Consider the following 24,565-nt stretch of genomic DNA (forward strand, 5'->3'; position numbering starts at 1 on the left):
GAATAGTTTATGTTGCACTGGGAAATGGTACGTATCAGCGTGCAGTGCAGTGAAGCTCCGGTAATCCGGCATCCCAGAAATCCTGGAGCCCGGCTTCTGGCTCAGTCGTTAGTCTGGAATGTGAGCAGGGGGTCCAGAGAGCGAGTGGAGTGTGTGGCTGGGGCCAGGGCCCAGAGTGCTGATGGGTCAGGGTCCAGAACTGGGGTTGGGATCCAGACTGGGATCAAGGTTGGGAAAATCAGGGGTCAGGAATGTTGGACGGTTTGCAACCAGAACTGGGGTCCCGAGTGTTTGTATATTTCCTGCTGCCTTTAAGTTCACCGGGTTCTCTGGAAAATTTACTCTACTACTGTGTAACATGTTAAAAATGTGAAATACATCCACCGTCATGAAGTGCTTTGAGAGGCTGGTCATGGCACACATTAACTCCAGCCTCCCAGAAATCTTCGACCCACTGCAATTCACCTACCACTGAAACAGGTCTACAGTGGACACCATCTCTCTGGCCCTACACTCAGCCCTGGAGCATCTGGACAGTAAAGATACCTATGTTAGACTATTGATTATTGACTACATCCCTGCCTTCAATACTATAATTCCAAGCAAACCCATCACCAAACTCCTAGACATGGGACTTAAAACCTCCCTCTGTAACTGGATCCTTGACTTTCTGACCAACAGACCGCAATCAGTGAGGATAGGCAGCAATACCTCCAGCACGATTATTCTCAACACTGGTGCCTCACAAGGCTGTGCCCTCAGCCCTCTACTCTACTCCCTATATACTCATGACTGCATGGCCAGATTCTGCTCTAACTCCATCTACAAGTTTGCAGATGTTACCACCGTAGTGGGCCATATCTCAAATAACGATGAGTCGGAGTACAGGAAGGAGATGGAGAGCTTAGTGACGTGGTGTCATGACAACAACCTTTCCCTCAATGTCAGCAAAACAAAAGAGCTGGTCATTGACTTCAGGAAGGGGGGAAGCGGTGCACATGCACCTGTCTACATCAACAGTTCTGAGGTCAAGAGGGTTGAGAGCTTCAAGTTCCTAGAAATGAACATCACCAATAGCCTGTCCTGGTCCAACCAGACACCACAGCCAAGAAAGCTTAGCAGCACCTCTACTTCCTCAGGAGGCTAAAGAACTTTGGCATGTCCCCTTTGACACTCAGCAACTTTTACTGATGCACGATTGAAAGTATCCTATCTGGATGCATCATGGTATTGGTATTGGTTTATTATTGTCACTTGTACCGAGGTACAGTGAAAAGCTTGTCTTACAAACCGATCGTACAGGTCAATTCATTACACAATGCAGTTACATTGAGTTAGTACAGAGTGCATTGATGTAGTACAGGTAAAAACAATTACAGTACAGAGTAAAGTGTCACAACTACAGAGAAAGTGCAGTGCAATAAGGTGCAAAGTCACAACAAGGTAGACCGTGAGGTCAAAGTCCATCTCATTGTATAAGGGAACTGTTCAATAGTCTTATCACAGTGGAGTAGAAGCTGTCCTTAAGTCTGGTGATATGTGCCTTCAGGCTCCTGTATCTTCTACCCGATGGAAGAGGAGAGAAAAGAGAATGTCCTGGGTGGGAGGGATCTTTGATTATGCTGGCTGCTTCACCAAGACAACGAGAGGTAAAGACAGAGTCCGAGGAGGGGAGGCTGGTTTCCGTGATGCACTGGGCTGTGTCCACAACTCTCTGCAGTTTCTTGCTGTCCTGGGCAGAGCAGTTGCTGTACCAAGCCTTGATACATCCAGATAGGATGTTTTCTATAGTGCATCTGTAAAAGTTGGTGAGAGTCGAAGGGGACAAACCAAATTTCTTTAGCCTCCTGAGGAAGTAGAGGCGTTGGTGAGCTTTCTTGGCCATGGCTTGGTATGGCAACTGCTCTGCCTGGGACCGCAACAAACAGCAGAGAGTTGTGGACAAAGCCCAGTGTGTCACAGAAACCAGCCTCCCCTCCATGGACTCTGTCTTTACCTCTCGCTACCTCGGTAAAGCAGCCAGCATAATCAAAGACCCCACCCACCCGGGTCATTCTGTCTTCTCTCCTCTCCCATCAGGTGGAAGATACAGGAGCCTGAGGGAACATACCACCAGGCTTAAGGACAGCTTCTATCCCACTGTGATAAGACTATTGAACGGTTCCCTAGTACAATAAGATGGACTCTTGACCTCACAATTTACCTTGTTGTGACCTTGCACCTTATTGTCTACCTGCACTGCACTTACTCTGTAGCTGCGACACTTTATTCTGCATTCTCTATCGTTTTACCCTGTATTACCTCAATGCACTGTGTAATGAATTAATCTGTATGAACGGTATGCAAGACAAGTTTTTCACCTTGGTACAAGTGACAATAGTAAACCAATTCCAATAAAAGTGTATTAATAGGAGTAATATTCAGTAACCCAGAAAATCTGCTAGTCTTGCACCGTCAAAGTCCCAAAGTTGCTGTATTGTCACAGTTTTACTGTATATTGCTGGTCAGGAAACAACATTCTAGCAAGCACAGTGACGTCACTAACCACTTCAAACCGCTTCTTGATAAGAAGTTGTTGAAACACTGATGTTCTGGACATGTCTGATGAGTAATTCTTTATTGGATTGATGTAAAACCTGATATTTGTTATAAAAATTCTTCAAACAACCCACTGAGCATACAGCAAGTTTCATTTTGATATCACTTTCAGTGCAACTCCTGCAAAACTGCTTGTTTCTCATAAACTGGAAGGTGAAAAGAAACCCCCGACTGGCCCCCAGCACAGCCAGTTGTGTTTAAGTTAGTAAGGCAGAGTCTTCAATTGTACCATATCTTGTCAGCTAGTAACAAAGGCAGTTTTGAGATGTCTCCTTAAGGGGAAATGAGCCCAGACTTGTACAAGGCCATCAGATCTGGCCAAGTGCCAGATGATCTCTGAGATCTCACCTTGGAGAAATGTCCACCAGCAAAATATCAGTGATTTGGTGGGAGCCATCTCATCCAAGGTGTGGGTTCAAGTCTTTCAAATGCTCTGTTTCTTGACAAAAGGTTGTTGGAAAGCTGAGGTGCTGCACATGTTTGTGTCATTAATTCTTTATTGGATTGGCATAAAACTTTAAAATTCCAGAGCACAACAAATGAGGTTAAACTGAGGAAGTGCTGCACTGTCAAGGTTATTGGTCTTTGAATGAAATGTTAGACCCTGCCTGATATCACAGGTGGATGTTTAAGGTAATTCTCCTTGGTATCATGACCAATTTTCACTCCTCAACCAGTATTACCAAAAGGCAGATTATCTGCTTGTTAATACTTTGTTCTTTGTTGCATATTGCTGGGATGTTTCCTACATTATTGCACTTCAAAAGCATTTATTTGCTTGTAAAGTACCCTAAGACAGTGAAAGATGCTATATAACTACATATCTTTCTTACCAAAAATTCTGCTACATCTTTCAATTAGAACCGTACTGATACAATTAAGGCCTTCCTCGCGTTAAGCCCTGTCACAGAAGGCAATGATGTTGCTATTAGGCAGTCTTGCCAAGAACTGTTGCCAGCAGGTCCCAGTGGATTTCTATGTGAACAGAGTTACAGATTGCAAAGACTGACCTGGATAACTGGCAGCTTGTTCAGGCTTTAAGTTTTGAATGCTTCTCCCCTTTAGATTGAAAGAGCCTTTCACTGATGTCTATGGCCTCTCCAGAAAGCTGCTTTACCCTCTGTTTTTACATCACAGCTTCAAAAAAAAGAGATAATCAATAAACAAAATGACTGAAATTAATTCTGTTTCACTCATGTGTAACTAGTTAAAAGGATGATTATTTTCCCAAGCTCAGAAAGTACAGGAGAATTAGGAGATTAAACTGTTTATTAACTGGCTCTTAACAGGGCTTCTCGAACAGATGCAATTCCTGCTATGTTCTAAGACTTGGGGAAAGGAATTTCAGACACAAATTCACAGCCTTTTACACCCACCCCCCCCCCCCCCCCCCCCCCCACCGCATTAGGGAAGGGGAGTGGTTGGTGATGTTGCCCGGGGACCTCAGAGGTGCCGTGACCAAGACCATCGTCAAGAAGGAAGGCAAGTCTGATTGTGGTAACTAGAGGCTCCTCCTGCTGTCTGCCAAAGGGAAAGTTATTGTCAGCGTTCTCAAGTGCCTCCTCCCAGTGCCAAAGAGCTGCTCCCCGATTCACAGTGTGGATTACATCTGCCCAGGTGCAGAGTGGACGTGGTCTCCACCACTTGACAACTGCAGGAGAGATTCAGGGAGCAGCATCAATCACTACACACGACTTTTTTCTGACCTCACAAAAGCCTTTGACCTTGTCAGTTGAAAGGGCTGTGGAGAAGCTAACTCAAATTCACCTGCCCTCAGAAATTCGTTTTCATGCTGCAGTCTGCTACATGATGGCGTGCAGGTTGTGACTCTAATCCACAGACACATGCCAAGCACAGACAGGTGTCAAGCAAGGCTGTGTCAGCACCCCAAATTTTCATCAATCTTCTTGCTGGAGTGGAATTAATCTCCAGGACGACCTGCAATTCATCTGCAACTGAAGCCACCCCAACCTGCAGCATGCAGACAATGGTTGCATATGTGCCTGTTTCGAGCTCCAATCCATCGCCCACCCTTTCATTGGAGGCTACCAGACCATGGGCTAGAAAAATGGTCATCTATCGACCCATCCCCACTGTGCAACACCAACACCGACCATAAAGATCTACAATGAGACCATGTCTCGGGAGCCACAATTCAGGCCAATGATAAAATTCACCACAGTCTTCAGAACACTAGGATAGCCTTTGGCCATCTGAGGAAAAGTGTGTTTGAAGACCAAGACCTCATATTGTAGCACGTAGATCATGGTCTGGTAGGCTGCAGTGCTACCAAGACGTGGACTACTTACAACAGGCACCTCAAAGTACTGGAGAGGTACCATCAGCAACATCACTGTAAGGTCCTCCAAAACCTGTAAGATAAGCAAACCAACGTCAACATTCTCTTCCAGGCTAATATCCCCACACCCAATTAGCACCATGGGGCAGGCACATCACTTCGCTTGACCTGAGTCTCCCAAAACAAACACACTACTCCAAGCCCTGTCACAGTGAAAGATTTACGGGAGGATAGAGGAAATAGTTCAAGGATACTTTCATATCTTCTTGAAGAAGTGTAACAGTCCCATTGACTCATGGAATTCCCAGCCCATCACCAATCAAAATGAAGAAGGAGCCATTCAGCCATGAGCTCTCATGTTCTCTCACTGGGAGCACAACAGGAATGTACCACCTCCCGAACTGGTCATCGCACCCACCCTGTCACGTGCTTTCTGTCTCACCTCTGGCAGTCAGTATTGGTTTATTGGTATTGGTTTATTATTGTCACTTGTACCGAAGTACAGTGAAAAACTTGTCTTGCATACAATTGTACAGGTCAATTCATTACACAGTGCAGTTACATTGAGTTAGTACAGAGTGCATTGAGGTAGTACAGGGTAAAAACAATAACAGTGTCACAGTAAAGTATCACAGATACAGAGGAAGTGCAGTGCAGGTAGACAATAAGGTGCAAGGTCACAACAAGGTAAATTGTGAGGTCAAGAGTCCATCTTATCGTACTAGGGAACCGTTCAATAGTCTTATCACAGTGGGGTAGAAGCTGTCCTTAAGCCTGGTGGAATGTGCCCTCAGGCTCCTGTATCTTTTGCCTGATGGAAGAGGAGAGGAGAGAGAGTGACCCGGGTGGGTGGGGTCTTTGATTACGCTGGCTGCTTCACCAAGGCAGCGAGAGGTAAAGACAGAGTCCATGGAGGGGAGCCTGGTTTCTGTGACGTGCTGGGCTGTGTCCACAACTCTCTGCAGTTTCTTGTGGTCCTGGGCAGAGCAGTTGCCGTACCAAGCCATGATGCATCCAGAAAGGATGTTTTCTATGGAGCATCGATAAAAGTTGGTGAGTGTCAAAGGGGACATACCGAATTTCTTTAGCCTCCTGAGGAAGTAGAGGTGCTGGTGAGCTTTCTTGGCCGTGGCATCTACATGATTTGACCAGGACAGGCTGTTGGTGATGTTCACTCCTGGGTGTGGGGTCACACTTTGGCCTCATTAATCAGCTCAGAACCAGCAGAACTGGAGTGGAAACAAACCACCCTCTACCCCAAGAGACTGGCTGACAATAGATAAAAAAATATAACTCCCTTCAGTAAAATAGCATCATTATATTGACGAAGGATTGTTAATTGCCCATCCAAGTGACTTTCAATGTTCACAATGTATAAGCCACCGAGAACGGTGAAACTGGTTGGGGAGAATGAATGTATGTGGTATGTGCATTTCCCCAGCACATGGCAACAGCCCCAAAAGTTTGAGATAGTACTAACTATACGAAACAGATGTTGCCGAACTATATTAAGTGTTACAATAAGCATGCAAGCTCATTAAATGCCCCTTTTTATAGTATTTATCCAATTTGGTACATTCCATTTAAAATCTTCCACAAACCTTAAATGATAGGCATTAGCATCAACTACTAAAGAATCACAGCTTTACCTACATAGGCTAAACTGCCATTTAAAAGATCCAGTAATGGAGATGGCATGGGGTCGAGTCCAGAACACTTCAAGTCAAATAGCATTCCTACAATAAACCAGCATGATTAAGAGATCCAAAACCAACTTAAATTAAAAATACAGCAATGATTGGTACAAACAAAAGAATGACTTATATTTTTATAGACCATTTAGTGTAGTAAAATACCCCCAGGCATATTACAGGAGGGTGATCAAAGGAAAATTGACAGTGAGCCAAAGGAGGCAGGAGTTCGAAGGCTTGGTCAAAGAGGTAGGCTTTAGGGAGCAATTTAGATGAAGGGAAAGAGATGGAAAAGTTTGGGGAGAGAACTTCCTGAGGTAGGGCTTGGGAGGCTAAAAGCACAGTCCTCAAGTTTACTATGTATAAAGTATTGAGGAAATAAAAAGCTAAAGATGTGCAATTCTAGAAATCTGAAATAAAAGTGATAATATTGGAAACACTCAGCAGGTCAGGCAGCATCCATGGAAAGAGAAAGAGAATTAACATTTCAGGTGAAAGACCTTCCTTTCGAACTCAAGTAAGTTCTGGGTTTATGGTGAGTTCTGCCGTTCTTGAGTAGATTCTGGGTCTACAAGGAGTTTAGCTTATCTTGAGCGGACAATGCATTTACAGTGAGTCTACCACTCTTTCTGCCCAGAGTGATGTATTCTGATCAAGGGGTACATCTCTCTCTGAGGAGATGAATTAAGGTTTTTAAACTTTCTGGTCTCTAGTTAAATGCAAATTTGATCACTAAGTTATGAGTTGGTGTCTTGATGTTTCAGAAAGTATAAAAATTGTGGAAAAGCCGTTATGTGTTTGGAATTGGATGCAGTCACTAAACAGATAGATTTGGTGATCTCTCTGTCAGAACTTTCAATTGGTTCCTCAGTTGGAAGGAATGGATTAGGAACTACTTTTCATTCTCTCTCTTTGAACCACAAACTAAATGGCAGGACAACATTATTTTGGAAAGGTCATGGTCCAAGACAGTGATTTCATTAGCAGAATTGATAAATGATGATAATAGGATGTGATCATGGACACTTTAACCACATGCTATATAAGATGACAAGTCTAAATAAAATTTGTTTTCAGTAATGTCTTAGTGACCATGAGGGGGGAGTGGGGAAGAGTGTCCAATTGTCAACTTTGTTCCTTGGAAAGTGTACTTTTAACCTATAGTTTTTGTTATGACATAGAAAACATGGCTGGCGATCTGAGCACAGCAAGATCCCACAAGCAACAATAAGGGAGTCGTCAGATAATTTTTTTGGCATCATTTATTGACGGATATTGTCTGGGATGCAGCAGCCTAAAAATTAGATTTCACCTTTTTTTTGGTGTGTTAAGCATTTGAGACAGTGCTATTGTAGGTTACTCGCAGAAGCATGCAGCAAAACGGGGCCTGTGTGGTTCCTAGTGCAGCTTCAGATACTTCACTGTGCAGCAACGTGGGAAGGGCAGCAGCCCTTAAAGGCACACTCCCCACGGCAGCTACACAGCGACATCAGATACTAGAGCTGCCACAGGGAGGACAAGACTCCGCATGGCGGGAGAGAGCTCCCACATTCATTCAAAGGGCCCTGCCAATCCTGGTGAATGAGATACATATCACCTTAGAGGTCCTTTGTGCCAGGAGATTCACCAGGGTCCACACATGAGGAACCTGGCCAGAGGTGGCTCCAGTTGTCTTCTCCAAGTGTAGGAATTCCCCACTTGATCCAGCAATGCACAAGTACATCAAAAAGAGTTGTAGCAAATGGTTTGAGTAATGGATCAGGGACTCATTGATTAGGATATTGTAGTCAGTGCAAGTGGCTCTGCAAAACACTATGTGAGGGACTATTGTCACCTGGTCTGCACCACTTGATTCCTGGCGTACTAGTATTGATTGGAGTGTGGAGGTCCCTGGGTTTGCTTTGGAGCACTATGACCTCACAGGCCTAATTCGGGAGGTGTCTGTAAAGGAGTTCCTGAAAACCTCTCCTTATTTGGGAGGTGATGCTGTGGATACCAGACAAGGACATTCCCTGCTCACCACATCCTGCTATCTCACTCCTATTGGTCCCTCAGGTTCTGAGTCTCCTTGCTGCTCTTGCTCTGGCACCTGCTGCCGATCTGTTTGCAACGTGCAGCACCGCTGGGTGAACGCTCCTTGTCTGCCCGGCACGTACTACATGGTGGCCCAGCACTGACGTGGCAAAGGAATCAATGGCCTTATCCCGAGTGGTTCTCGTTGTACCAGTCCTGTTGTGGAGCAAGGACTTGTGTGAGGAGCCAGGGAAGTTGAGGGTAGGGATTGCCTGAAGACCTGGCTGCTGAAAATGTCCTGCAGGGCAGACATCCTCAGCTCGATGAGGCTCTCCACAACTTTTCTGAGGAGAATAGTCTGATGATTCATTACAAGCTGCACATTTAGGAAGTAGAAACCTTTCCTATTGATGAAAGGTCCAGGCTACCAATGGCAATGCTAATTCATGGTTTCTGTATTTGCAGGATGCTAACAACATTGGAGAATACCAGTGCCCAAGATGCCACATGTTCCTCAATGAAATCAAAACAAACGAAACTACTGCTTTGTGAGTGACCTCTGTCATGCAGCAATCAGCGGCAGTTTGGGAGAGATGGTAGAGATCTGCCATGGCCGATTGGAATATTCCTGAGCCAAAGTCATTCAGAGTCAAGGTAAACTTGTCATCCAATGAGAAAGCAGGAATGATTGTGTGCCTGAAGGTTTTACCACAGAATGTCATGTGTCAATGATTAATCTTGGAAAACCTGAGCCACAAAAGGGTCCAGGTAGGATCTGGTGTCACTCAGGACTCTGTTGAGTGGGCATTTTGATAATAGACATGTCTTTGCCTCCTGACCCTAGGTCCCTGACCCAGCCTGCATGGCCAGATGTTGCCATAATATTGCCTGGGGAACCTCATAGAAACCTATAAGACTAGAAACAGGGAGGATTGTCCCAAAGACAGGAGTCCAGAACCAGGAGTTGCAGCTTTGGGATAGGGGGTATACCATTTAGAACAGAGATGAGAAATTTTTTCACCTGGATGGTGGGGAACCTGGGGACTTCTTTACCACAGTGCAGGCCAATCATTTAATAAGAAGACAGATGTATTTCTTCATGCTACAAAGGAATCAAGGGATGACGCCATAATTAGTGGAGCACAGGCATCAGAGTGTAATGGCACTGGAGAGATCATAGAGAGCGAAGGGACAGGACTACGGAGGCACTTGAGTACAAAGGTGAGAAATGTTGAGGAGATCAAGACATTGCTTAACTAGGGGCCAAAACCAGTCAGGATGAAGAAAGTGATGGGCGAGTGAGGCTCGGTACAATGGGGACACGGGCAGCAGTTTTGCACAACCTGGGAAATGAGGAAGAGCAGCCAGGACTCTTGAACTGACTTAGAGGTAAAAGCATAGATGATGATTTTTGTTAATCTTATACAAATTACACAGAATTTACAGCACAGAAACAAACCATTCCACTTAGGAGACTTGTGCTACTGTTAATGATCCACACAAGCCTTCTCCCAATCTACTTAGTCTTACCCTAAAGCTTTTATTCCTTTCTGCCTCATGTTTACCCTGGTTCCCCTGAAACGTGTCTGTAGCATTTGCAACAACATTTCCAATGATTTAAGTGTGATGCTCGTTTAAAATGCACCCTCAGATTTAATAATAGCACATGGCAGACCGCTTAGAGAAGGAAACACTAAAGTTTTATGATCTAAATCAATCCTGCAAAAGTCTACAAAGTTCCATATGGTTCAGTCATTATGTTACAGCGGAGAGTTATGCCTTTAAAAAGTTATTACATTGGTGAGATTAATACTCTCTTGTTCTTGGAAGTTTAGGCAGATAAATAATTGAACTCAAGAATATTATTTCATTGGAAGTTCACAACCTTACTATAGATTGGTGGAACTGACAACTGTGCAACTTGAATTTGGGAAAAGTGCATTAGAACGCAAGTGAAGACTGTTCTGGAGCCATTTATCATTAATACCCAGTGCCTGAAGGCAGAGGAAGTATCCTAATCATTCTCGTCTGTTTCCAAATATGATACATTGAGAAATCTTTTGCAGATTTCAACTAGACATCATACTCAAGTTCATGGGGTTGCTGACTCGGGCAAGAATTTATATTGACCTTGCAGTACAGCAGATTTTTAGAAGTAAAGATAGCAGTACTGATATTACTAAATGTTAACTTTCTAATACAAATGTTCTACAGTGCTTTGAAGGAAACATAACAGTGCATGGGAGCTTGCTACAATCAGTTTGTGCTATATCACAGCAATTTTACATTTCTATGCTAGAAGCACTATTTCTGGAGGCTGTACTATTAAGGGTGTGCTTTTATTGTAACTTCCATTGTGGAACCAATAGCCATAGCATAGATTACCTTCCCCAAGTAAATCCTTGCTCAACTTGCTGATTGAAAGAGAGAAGTGCTTTACCCAACCCATGACCAAAACCTTGATACCCGTTAAATATTTTGCCATTTCAAACGCAAGGAAGTGCATGTAGTCTGATTACATACAATTCTGTGCTGGATTGAAACATTGCCCTTACTACCCTGCCCCCAAAGTGAGGCTTGTGCTTGAAACATTTCAGAGCAGCATAAGCACCCAGAAGCAACCTTTTTGTCTGAAGTGAAACCTTCTTCCCTCTGCTTCAATATTTCCGTTAAGGTGTGGAAGGTTAGTGCTGTCGATTGACCTTTTCTATTTGACCCACCCCGTGGCTGCATTGAGTATTCCCAGGCTAGGTGCAGTAAAGGCAATATGTGGATGAGAGCTCCCTCTATTCTGCCTCAACCGTGCACCTTGGTTCCAAGAGGCACCCCTAACTGTGCCTAGTGTAAAATGATTCCATTTCCCTTACCACTGATCCTATAATGTCAGGGTAACTTTACCAGCTGGTGCTGAATTAGCAACAGCTATTTTCCTGAAGGCTATTACAAGGTAAGAGACTGACAAATTATTTATTTTCCTCAATATAGGAACAATGAGAAGAGCAATTTAAAAAGAAACAATTCTTAAAAATGAATAACCACATTCAAGATCAGGAATGAAATTTAATTTTGAAAGCCACAGAGAGAACGGAAACCAGTAGCATTAGTGTTAAATCATTGCATGTAATGTTGCTAAGGGTACAATAAGAAACACTTACACATCAAAAAAAACTGTTGAATCATATTTAATTTAATCTCAATTTCCTGACAGCTACATTTTCTGCTAGTCATCTAACCATAACATATACTCTCGCAGTTCATATACTTTTCAACACTACTGGCCACTTTGTCAAAATAACAATGAAGCTAATGATGTTCGTCATTAATCAAATGTAAATGCTACAGCACCTCCAGGCAATCAGTGATGCGTGGTTAAATGCCAACACCCCGATGTTTCTATCTGAGTTGCACTGCTCTGACATTAGCTCTGTGAAAACAGCACCTCACTGTCTGTCTCGTCAATGATATACGTCAAATGAAACTAGACTAACCACTGATCTTTTAGCAAGGTAATAATTATTAATTACCATTATCAATCCTGGTATTACAAATTATCCATCACAAGCCTCATTCCATTCAGTTTTTATTTTGTGTCGGGGATTTTAAAAATGTTCCATTCTTAGAAGTAAAAAAATCAAATTTGCCTTTTTCTTTGTTTTTCCTCTCAGAGTCCAAACTTTCTTTCATTTTTATTTCTCTTCCTGCACCTGATGACATTTAATTAATCCCCTACAATTCAATGTGCTGTTTATTTCCCAACTTTTTCTCTCTGCTTAAGGAAATACACTGCTGGCTTCCCCATTTCCCTCACTGTGCCATTATCAGTTCATACTTTTAACAACTTTGCAGGCAAGGGGTTTTTGAATGCAAAGTAAGGCCAAACAGTGAACACCAGTAACTGCATAGTTATAGTTAAATCTGGTTCATTATTTCTTATAACATTAATCTACATTCCACAGTTAAAAATAGGAGCCTATTTTCTAGATCCCATATCACATCAAAAATACAACAATGCTTTCAACTATTTACTCCAAAAATAGTAAACATCAGTTATTATTAGTAACAACTATTGTTAAAATCTTTAAAAGATGTACAAAAAAATTAATGATTCTAAATTACGGCGTGCGACAAACATTGCGAGATTTAACAAACAAGTACCAAATACAAAGACGCATTAATAAATGCGACTTAGCACACTTAGGGAAAAATGGTCCCACTGTACATTTGGGTTAGGGGATAATTGAGTTTCTGTTGGGTTGCCAAGAAAGGAAAGGCAGATATTCCTCCCCAATCCAAAATCAGTCTCGGTTAAACACGACTACTCGACCTTTGATAGCATAATGGGATAGCATGTGACTGGAATAGGGGGAAATCAGTCAAATAATCGAATAAAAAAAATAGCAGAACTAGACCAATCCACCTCATATCAACTATGCTATTCAATAAGGCCATGGCCAATCTTTTTCCTCAGCATCACTCTCCTGCACTAATCCCAAATCATTTAATTCCAAGATGTCACCAATGAATGACTGTGCAAGGGAACCAGAGAATTGGTACCGGTTGGACTGTAGTCCAATGGGAGAGCTGACCAAGAAGCTGAAACGCTTACCCCCACTCTGCCTCACCAAAAGGAAGCAGCCCTGGAACTCTGCCAACACCTTCAACGATGTGCTGAAGCATCTCAAAATCATCACAAATCACTGAACTCCAGATAACTGGAAAGCCTGCCTTTGGAACTGGGTTTTCAGCCAAGTACAAATTATATTTGGTAGATACAGATTCCACCTTCAAGATGAAGAGCAGCAGCCAGAGAACAAGGAAACTAGATGGATTAGAGCACCTCATAAATGCAGGTAAGTTCCAATCACAGCTCAGTGCGGAATGCTCAGTCAGAATGACGTGGGATCAGCCCTCAGGTAGTTCTAAATTGTTCTTCAAAACAGTGTCAAATGGAATTCCTTCTAGCATTCACGGATGCATTCAGTATTTATTCCTTAACGTAGTTTATCTACTCTTTGTCACATTGCTATAGGTGGGATCTTGCGTCCAAACTGGCTGCTGCATTGTGACAGGGACTACACTTCAAAACTATGATCCGAGGCAAGAAAGGCACCTTAAAAATGCAAGCCCTTCTTTGAAAATTGTTGAGCTGAGACTTTTGGAAATAAAAGAATTGGGAGTGGTCACATGGAAGTGCTTCATTTTGTACAATGTTCATTTAACTTTTCAGTTAATGATAACAGTAAAAACATTCTCCCAGCAGCAGGGTTACTCTTTTTTTTAAAAGAAGTGTCCACAATGGAAAACAGAGCATAACTCACCCAAGAAATTTGGGATCTCCAGGAGCTGCCTGCAGCTTGAAAAAAATGTTAAATTTGGACAAAGTACAAACTTTTGAAATTCTTTTCTACCCCACATTCTTCACAATCAGCACAGACACATGGATAAAACAAATCAAGCACAGGCCACCCCCAGGTAATGAACGGGTTCCGTTTTTATAGACATCCATAAATCAATATTGTCCGCAAGTTTGAAAATACACAAAAATCACTTGAGATGGAAACCATACCTCCATGGTATTGTAATGAATGGGATCAAAAGCACATAAGACTGATAAGAAAGAATAATTACTAAAAGTGGACAGAGAGAGGAAACCAGTTCTGCCGCTCATAGGAACAAATGTATGTATCTACATCGGACTTTTGAATTTAATATAATGGGAGCTTGTTCATATATAGGGGTGTCCATAAGTTGGGCATTGTAACCTGAGGACGGCCTGTATTTGAATGTTAATCTTTCGCTATTCTTAAATTTCACTTTTCACTGAAACAAACCTTTTGTTTATTTAGAAAGGTTGGGATGAGAAAAAAAGGTGGGGAAAGATTTCCTGAAGTAGAATTATTTTAGTTGTTGGTGTGCGGAAAGTTCTGGGTTTTGTACAAATTGCACGGACAGGTTTTGAAAATATAGGACACAAAATTCTGACAAAAATATTCAGGTATAAACCAATAATTCAGGTGAATGACTGGTCCCTTTAAGTGACATGTTAATGCTAAACATTTAGGTGCATCCGGGAAATCCACAATAAACAATGTTCATACTAAAGAACAAGTGACGTTTCCCGAAGTTTCTGTGTGTTGTGCATCCATCTCAAAAACACCCTACGCTTCAGACGGAGTTCAGGTTCTGGAGTCAAACTTAGACCTGACGGGGCTTTGCTAATGGGCAACAGGTACTGGCCTGGCTGGCGGAGGAGGCTTGGCTGTTGCCTGGGAGGTGTCCTCACTTGGAACCTTATTGTGTGGCCCAGGCACAGGAGGAGCACGCTGCAGCTTGGCCCCTCTGCCAGAAGATAATGGGGTTTTCCAGGTGTTCTCTTTCAGGGTCTGATCCGGGTCAGAATTTCCCGGCCGGTATGGCAGCTTTCCTGCGGGTGGAGCAGGGGCTGGTCGTTTCTTGGCTCTCCCTGGAGACACTGGGGTAGGAGGGCTTGGCCCATCTGTTGTCAGTGTGCTTTTCTGGAAGACCACGTCGTGAGTGCCGTCAAAGAGAGCTGCCCATCGTGGGGGATTGGACTCCTCCTGCTGACCTAGCAGGAATTCCCCGTCCGTCTCCTGGATTCGATTACGGATAATATCCACTAGACTCTCATCCTTCACTGGAGACTCGATGTCTGTAAAATATGAAACATTGGTGACTGCGACAAGGTTTCCAAATGGTGAGATGGAGGGCTGATTCACTTGTATCTCATTTCCAACAATTATGATAGGAGGCTTTTTGGATAGCCAGAGGCTTTTTCCCCAGGGCTGAAATGGTGGCCACAAGAGGACAAAGTGCTGGGGAGTGGGTATAGAGGAGATGTCAGGGGTAAGTTTTTTACTCAGAGAGTGGTGAGTGCGTGGAATGGGCTGCCGGCAACGGTGGTGGAGGTGGTTACGATAGGGTCTTTTAAGAGACTTCTGGATAGGTACATGGAGCTTAGAAAAATAGAGGGCTATGGGTAAGCCTAGTAATTTCTAAGGTAGGGACACATTCGGCACAACTTTGTGGGCCGAAGGGCCTGTATTGTGCTGTAGGTTTTCTATGTTTTTATGATTACTTAGGTGCTGGCACAAGGGTGGAGGGGAGGGAGGATCAGAAGTCACAGAGAAATAGAGGAAAAAAGGGAAGAGGCAAAGAGCAAGTCAAGTGGGAATTTGAATGGGACATGACAGGGTAGCTAGAGAGATATGTCTTCAATAGTGAGAGAGTCTCCAACAAGGGGACATAGTTACAAGTGGGTGCAGAAGAGGTTTACCAAGATGCTGCCTGGATTAGAGGGCATGTCCTATGAGGAGGGGTTGGACAAACTTGGGTTGTTTTCTCAGGAGCAGCAGAGGCAGAGGGAAGACCTGATAGAAGTTTATGAAATAATGAGAGGCATAGATAGAGTAATACTAAAAGGCATGCATTTAAGGTGAGAGGGGGAAGTTCAAAGGAGATGTGCAAGGCAGGTTTAATAAAAAATACAGCTAGTGGTGGGTGCCTGGAATGCGCTGGCAGGGTGGTGGACGAGGCAGCTAAGATGGAGGCATTTCAGAGGCTCTTAGGTAGACACATGAACATGCAGGGAATGAAGGGATATAGATCACATGCAAGCAGAAGGGATTAGGTGTCATTACCTTAATTAATTCGGCACAACATTATCGGCCGAAGGGCCTGCTCCTGTGCTGTACTGTTCTACGTACTTATAAGGAAGAGGTCATTTTAAATTGGTAGATTGGTTTATTATTGTCACATGTACTGAGGTACAGTGAAGAACTTGCTTTGTATGCCATCCATACAGATCATTTCATCACATCAGTTCATTGAGGTAATACAAGGGAAAACAATAAGAGACTGCGGAATAAAGTGTACAGTTACAGCGAAATTGCAGTGCAGGCAGACAATAAGGTGCAAGGCCATAACGAGATAGATGGCAAGTCCAAGAGTCCATTTTATCAGACAAGGGGACCATTCAATGGTCTTGTAACAGTGGGTTAGAAGCTGTCCTTGAGCCTCAATTTAAGATCGAGGTATGAAGGAATTTCTTTTTGCAGAGGATGGTGAATCTCGGAATTCTCTACTGTGGAGGGTAAATCGTGGGGTATTTAAAGAGGAGGTAGATAAATTGTTAGAAGATTGGGAAGCTATGAGAGCTATGGGGAACTGGCACAGATCAGGGGCAGATCAGCCTGGATCACACTGAAGAGGGGCGAGCCTGAGGGGCTGAGTGGCCTTCCTTCTGCTCCATCTTCTTGAGTTTAAAGAGTCTGTTCACTCATGGATGTGGATGTTGCTGAATGTGGAGCTGCTGGATGTTATTGCTCATCTCTAATCGAGTGGCTTGCTTGGCTACTTCAGAGGCCTTAAATGCATGCCCTCTAGAATTACTCTATCTATGACTCTCATCATTTTATAAACTTCTATCGGGTCTGAAAACACACAGAGGGTGACAGCTACCCTTCTCTGAAGGACATAAGTGAAGCAGGTGGGTTTTTACAACGATCTGGTAATTTCATGGCCACCACTGAAAACACAGGCTTTTCATTCCAGATTTATTTAATTACTTGAAATTTAACTCCCCAGACACCATGGCGAGATTGAAGTCGCTGGATCTGTAGTCCAGTAAATTCATCACTTTGTTCCCATAACCGCTTCAGATTTTTCTATTCTTGTCTACAAGCAACGCGAGGTTTAGCGACATAGTTAATGAATTCTACTTTCTTTTTAAGTTTCCATTTACATTCTGCAGATGTCACCTTTTAAGCACCCAGGAGATTTGTAACATTTCAATTTCTGATTTCAAGAATGATTCAGAAATTACCAAGAATAGGAGAAATTGCATTAATTGTGCAAAATAACTTTCATCAAGTATGTGGTCACAACAAGCTGCAAGAATTTTTTTTTGATGTTTCATTTCCTCTCTGTATAGCAGTTTACCTGATTTAGAGTACGGACACATTGTGACTCACTAGCAATGCTGGGAATTATGATTAGCTACTGCGCAACATAAAACATCCCATGGTGGGAATCAGACCATATATGGTAACAGCTGCAGGAAGATGTGGATTATTCATTATGTTGTGATTTATGTGTATTGCTTTTCCTCACAGCCTTCCAAGTTACTGGATAAACCAAAGTGCTCAATAGTCTTTTACATAGGCTCTATATGTGGGAAATAGCAGTACAAGAAGTTCTATTAATACCGTATATTGTGGTTTAGAAAATGTTTGCAAACAGTAACACATCACTGCTCATTTGAACTTCTTAAAAGGCATGTGACAATAAATAATGGAATAAAGCACCATCTAGTGTCGAAATGATAAATAACAGCCCTAGATACCATCATCAAAAACTTGCAATACGAGAAGACTTCGATTATTTAATATGGATGATTTTGCTTAAGAACTAAATAGAAAAAAACTGCTGGACTTCCAGGAATTACTTGCAGGTATAGGTTTTGGTCATACTGTAAAATGATCTATACAGAAACATCTTCATATAAAATATATATCAAGATAAACAGACAGTCAAAACCCGTGCCTATGTGCACCACTATATCATCCAGCGGGTTGGAGACGCACAAGTTCAAGCCTAAGGTCAATCTACTTAATAGCTAATGTGGAGAACAGAATGCAGATTCCTTCAGAGGCCTCTATATAAACATATTGTGCATGGAGACTATGTGATAATCAAATATGTGTCTCTATTTTGGCTTAACATTTATTGCTCCATTTTTGGCAACCATGCCTACAGTTATCAAGGCCCTAAGCTCTAGAAGTCCTTCCCCAAATCACTCTGGCACTCTTTCTCTGCTTAAAATCTGCCTTTTAACTAACCCAAAGGTCATCCACTCTAATGCCATACTGTACAGCAACATAATCCTACATGGATTGGCTTATGAATATCTCTTTGCACATGGAGAAAATTGTTTAAATAGACCAACATTTTATCCAGCCACTGTATTGTTGGTAGATTGAAAGCTCATAAAAAGCAAACAGGCTTAAAGGATGCTCATGAGACAGGGACTGTGATGGGGGCAGGGACAGAGAGAGACAAGAAAGAGGAGCCTTCCTTTGAGTGCAATGTGGCACCAAGTCAAGAAAGCCCACGCATTAAGTGGGGTTGCAAAATTCCATCCCAAGTGAAATCCCCCATCCCCACCCCTAAAAAAAAAATCAACTTTTTAAGTTAACTAACAATTTGTAGTTGTGCTCTTAAATTAAAACCCTCTGTTTACTAATCAGAAGCAGACAGGATCAGCAGAGACAAAAATCAGTGATCAGATTCCTAAATAGCACAAAAATAAAAATCAATAAAAAGCTTCCAGTCTATTTCTCTCTTTGTTTATTGAAATTCTGTGTCAAATGATACCCAACCCTTGCAAATTTAAAGCGCATTAGACTTGAGATTTAAGAGAAACAGGATCTAAAAAAAAGGACAACTGTGCCAAATATCAAATTCATGGTTTGCTTAGGCTGGAACAAAAAAGAACTTAACTTAAAAACAAGGAGTTAAAGAACAAAGTTGCAAAGAATCACAATTTTCACCCTGGCACGTTTGAAAGAATGTGCCTTGTTTTTGATAGACAGGCAATAAAGTGAAATGCAAAACGGTCAAACACAGAAAATAATAAAACTGAGAACCATGTTCAAACCCAAGAACTGTACTGAAAACACTGACATTTCCCAGCAGTTTGTAGTCATAGATTTTAGTAATCTGACCCATATTAAAATTCACTTCACTGGATTCCATCATTGCTAGTTAAGTCATGCTGTTCCAAATTATGCATGGAGTAGCATTTTTGCTTTATACATGGGAACTATTTGAATTTCAAACAATGATCCTTTTATAACAAGGGCACATTTAGAAAGGCAAGGGCCACTTACTCATATCATGGTAGACTGAAGTTGCTTGTTTTGTGAGGAATAAAGGTGGTTTCCGTGGTGACATAATCTCAATTTTCATAAGCTCTTTGCAACAATGCTTCCACTGGCCTGGAAGTTAAAACATAACCATTACATATATCACACTTAAAAGAAAAGAGAATTAAACAGACCCTCTCTTTTTTTTGGAAATCTGGGAAATTTCCAGGACTAAAGCATTTATCAAGCAAGGAATTACTTTCAGTAAGCAGGAACCGTAAATTATTCTCAAGCATTAAAAAAAAGCTTGTTAAGAACAAGCTTCCTGTAGAAATCTGCAAATTGAATAACATTGATTGGGCCATTACCAGGCCTTTGTTGTAATGAAAACAAATAATTGCTCAGGAAGTTAGCCTTGCTCCCTCGTCTTGCTGGTTTAATGAATAGAATTAGAATTATATAAATTACAGCACACAATCAACCATTTTGCCCATGTATCTCAGTAGCTACTTGCTCCAAAGACAGATTAGAACCATAGAACAATACAGCACAATACAGGCCCTTTGGCCCACCAAGTTGTGCCAACCTTCAAACCTCTCCTAAGACTATCTAACCCCTTCCTCCCATATATCCCTCTATCTTAAGTTCCGCCATATGCTTATCTAACAATCTCTTGAACTTGCCCAACGTATCAGCCTCCACCACCACCCCCGGCAGCGCATTCCATGCATCAACCACTCTCTGGGTGAAAAACCTCCCTCTGACATCTCCTTTGAACTTCCCAACCATTACCTTAAAGCCATGCCCTCTTGTATTGAGCATTGGTGTTTTGGGAAAGATTCTGGAAAGAGGAAGCCATTCAGCCCCTTGACCCTGTTGTTTCTCTATTATATGATGATCTATCAGGACCTCAATCCTATTTTCTCGCCATTCCTCATGACATCTTCATCTATAAGAAGATGCAGTCTTACTTTCACTTGCTTTCTCTTAATCATTTTTCTATATTCTTATAAGTAGATCTCTCCTGTTGCAATGCTGGGGATCAGGGTGCTGCAACTAACACAGGCTATAATAGGAAAATGAGGAACTGCAGATGGGAAATCTGAAATAAAAACAGAAAATGCTGGGGATACTTAGCAGGTCAGGCAGCATCTGTGGAGAGAGAAATCATGTTAATGCTTCAGGTCAATGAAAGACTATCAATTCAAAAGTTGAAACTTTCTTTGTCCACAGATGTTGCTCGACCTGCCTAGTACTTCCAGCATTTTCTGTTTTTAATTGAGGTTGTAGTCCCAGTTTATATCCACACTGTAACCAGTATCTGCAAACATAACAAATCACGTTACTATTCATCATGCCAGTACTACACATCATAACAATGCTAGTCATTCTCTCTTGATGTGGAAGCAAAAATTTAAGTACAATTTCTGAAGTGGTGTGGTATAACTGCACAGTACAGTGATGTGATTCTTACTTTTTGTCCTTATGTTCAATATTATAGCCCCTCATTATATTACTGCAATTTTAACTTTGGGTGTATGTAACTCAAGAAACTCGTATGGAATGGAAAACTGAGCCGGGGGGGTGGGGGTGGTGGTGAAGAGAAATGTAGAAGTTTTAGTGGTGCTGAATTGTAATGGCTGGTTGATATGGCATAGTCTTTATACCAAGAGAGTAGAAATTAGCCCTTTCTGAACTACAAATATAAAGACACTCGTTTTTCTTGAGCATACTTAGCCAAACAAGTAGATACAGTGTTAAAGAAGGTGCATGGCATGCTTGCCTTCACTGGGCATTGAGTATAAGAGTAAGGAAGTCATGTTGCAACTATATATAATTTTGGTTAAGTTGCACTTGGAGAATTGCGTGAAATTCTGGTCACCCCATTCCAGGAAGGATGTGGAATCTTTGGAAAGGGTACAGAAGAGGTTTACCAGGACGCTGCCTGGATTAGAGGGTATGAGCTATCAGGAGAGGTTGAACAAACTTGGGTTGCTTTCTCTGGAGTAGATGCTGAGGGGAGAACTGGTAGAAGTTTATAAAATTATGAGAGGCATTGACAGTGTGAATCTTTTTCCCAGGGTAGAAATGTCAAATATTAGAGGACATGTACCTACAGTGAGAGGGGGAAAGTTTAAGGGAGATATGAGGGACAAGTTTTTTGTTTAAACACCGAGAGTGGCTGGCTCCTGGAATGGGCTGCCAGGGGTAGTCGTGGAAGCAGATACGATAGTGGTTTTTAAGAAGCTTTTAGACAGACACATAAATATGCAGGGAATGGAGGGATAGGGATCATATGCAGGCAGAAGAGATTTAGTTTAATTTGGCATTGTGTTCAGTTGTACTGTTCTGTGTTCTATATTACACTGATCACTACCAGTCCCAAATTATATCCCCAAAAATATTAAATTTCTGGAAATTAGTTATGCTTGAATGCGTCAGTACTAATTACTTGCACTGCCTCCTTTTTAAGCTTGTTCCATAAACCAGCCAGCACTCACTGGAATACTGCTTCTGATGAGTAGCTTTGAGTTTATCCCTCTTCAGGTCTAGGTTTTGGTAGATAAGAAAATGGAACTGGATGCTTAAAGGCACCACCCTGATGATGTTGGTCACATTTCACAACAGACATGAAGCAGTAAATGGCTATTCTGCAGTCAGACATGTGGTACTGGCATGAGTGAGAGGCTGGAATGTGAGCTTACGTGTAATCCGCAGAAACTACCAATCAGGACTGCCTAACCAAGAAAAGAGAGAAAGGCACTTTCTGCAAACAATTCACTGGTATTGGGGAGGGGTGCATCAAGGTACAAATTTGAAAACTGCACTATCCCTTGTCATTTAAAAGCACTGATCTTCAACAACTCCACAAGGTGCCGGGAGAGATGGAATTAGAGATTGGTGGCCTCAGCTGCAGCCCGTTCTCTGGGTAAAGTGATTGCATCATTGCAGGCTGGGTCACTATAGTGGCACATATTCTCAGCAAACCTTACAGCCCAAAAGAATAAAATATTTACCTATACCTGTTCTAGCACAGTGGAGTTTCAGCCACATTTACATGCTCAGGTGTCTGGAGTAAGCTCCATGGCCTACTGATGTGAGACAGGACTACAATCCCCGAGCTATTGCCTAACATTAGCCTTTGATTTTTGTTTAAACCACACAACTACCAACACCAAGGTAGGCAGAAAATGAACGGTATTCAAGCTCCACTGTTAGGTGACTGACCAGATGAGGGAGGTGCATCACTGGACAGTCAAAGGAACAGCATTTGAATGTTTTTATGTGGGAACCACAATCGGTAGTTTTTGGCACCACGCTCTGCCAACTCACTCATATCACAGAAGTGCTGCCAGAGAGCCTCCATCCATTGCTGTAGATCAGCCTCAGAGTCCGCAGCAAACACCCGGCTGGTTGTCTCCCCGCTGTAGGGGTTGATCAGGGAAAAACTGTGTGTCTTTTTCTTTGAATCTTTCTCCAGGGTCCGTATTCTGGTTTCCTGCACATTTCGATCACAATAGGTTAGGTCTCTTTTGTTCCTATTTTGCTATGCATTACCAATCAACATTGCACATTACGTTGGCAATATTAGAAAACTTTACAAGAGCATCCTCAGGTAAAATTTGATATGAAGCAGAGAGACAGAGAGAGACACAGAGAGGTTTAGAAAATAACTCCACAGGTTAGCAGGTGGGTAATTTATCCTTTCAATGTACCAGCACAGAAAAAAAAGAGACAAGGGCGAGGTAACAATAACAGTCCTTTCACCTGAAGGATACTTCCCTCACACCAAAACGTCAAGAGTTACATGACAGCAAATATACACGTTACAACATCCCCACTGAACACAACTGAAGTACCACCAGAATCAAACTGGCTGTTGATTTGTTTCATTCAGCATCTCTGAAAGCTTGCTGTATACAGACTGGGTATTATATCTACATATAGGACTTTGGTCAATTTGAATACTTCAAGGGGCTGCACAAATGTATACAATATATATTCATATAATTCATTGTGAACGATTTACTGCCAGGTAACATTCGTTGCACTAACAAGAGGTCTCCCAATAGACTTTTCTAGAAGCTTTCCAGCAAGTTAACATATTCTTGCCCAATTTTACAAAGTTGATTTCAGAGTAATCTTATCATGGTTCCCATCAAGCAACCCATGAGTGTTTTGGTGTGAGCAGAGTAAGCTGTCAAGAATGAAGGCCTATTCTCGCACCTTTGAACTTGCTGTTTTCCATCTGGCACATTGAAAGGTTAGACTGTTATTGTTACCTCGCCCTTGTCTCTTTTTTTCCTGTGCTGGTACATTGAAAAATTACCCACCTGCTGACCTGTGGAGTTATTTTCTAAACTTCTTCACCACACACCACTCTGCCCCCCCCCAACTGTCTCTTACTCTGCCCCCAATCTGTCTGTCCCACACTGCCCCCCCACCCCCCAAACCCTCTGTTTTGCTTTTTCTCTCCTCTCTCTCTTGGCTAGCCCCGGGATCTGCAATTCTTCACCAAACACTCCATCTCCCCTTTCCTCTCTCCAACCAGCACTCCCCACCCCCACCACCAGACCCAAGTATCTCCCACCTCTGGGGATACTCCTAAAACCCAACCTGTTTGTTCACCCATTGAAAGGAAACATCCAAAAACATTGCAGCAGGAGAAGGATACTTCTCTTCTGTACCAGTGCCCCATGACCCTTAATTCCTCAATCTTTCATATATTTAGCCATCCCCAATTTAAATATATAATGACCTGGCCTCCACCATCCTCACGCCTGAGATTCATTACCCTCTGACTGAAGAAATTTCTGTGCACCTCAGTTTAAAATGACTGGGACCTTATTTTGTAGCTATGTCCCCTTCGTTGTGACTCCCCCATGAGTGAAACCTTCTTAACACCCACCCTGTCAAGCCTCCTTAGGAACTTGTATATTTGAATAAGACCACCCCTTATTCTTCTAAACTCCAAGGAAAATAGACCCATAGTGTCTACCCTCTCTTGATGGGACTACCCTCTCATCCCAGGAATCAGCCTTATGTATCTCCTTTTGCTGCCTCCAATGCTACTGTATCCT

At 42.4% G+C, this 24,565-nt stretch overlaps 1 protein-coding gene across 2 annotated transcripts in view; it reads right to left on the minus strand.

The window, feature by feature from the left end:
• Positions 1–11,647: 11,647 nt before the first annotated feature.
• The window catches only part of rtkn2 (rhotekin 2), a 46,269-nt gene continuing 33,351 nt past the window's right edge, over positions 11,648–24,565 (minus strand). For both annotated transcript variants that reach the window (XM_052027848.1, XM_052027849.1), the window contains 3 exons: positions 22,818–22,983; positions 19,509–19,616; positions 11,648–15,271 (listed from right to left, as the gene is read on the minus strand). In XM_052027848.1, the coding sequence (XP_051883808.1) occupies positions 14,817–15,271; positions 19,509–19,616; positions 22,818–22,983 (729 nt within the window). In that variant the 3' untranslated portion in view covers positions 11,648–14,816. The remainder of the gene's footprint in view (positions 15,272–19,508; positions 19,617–22,817; positions 22,984–24,565) is intronic.

Source organism: Pristis pectinata, chromosome 12 (genome assembly GCF_009764475.1).
Source record: "Pristis pectinata isolate sPriPec2 chromosome 12, sPriPec2.1.pri, whole genome shotgun sequence".
Classification (NCBI taxonomy): Eukaryota; Metazoa; Chordata; class Chondrichthyes; order Rhinopristiformes; family Pristidae; genus Pristis; species Pristis pectinata.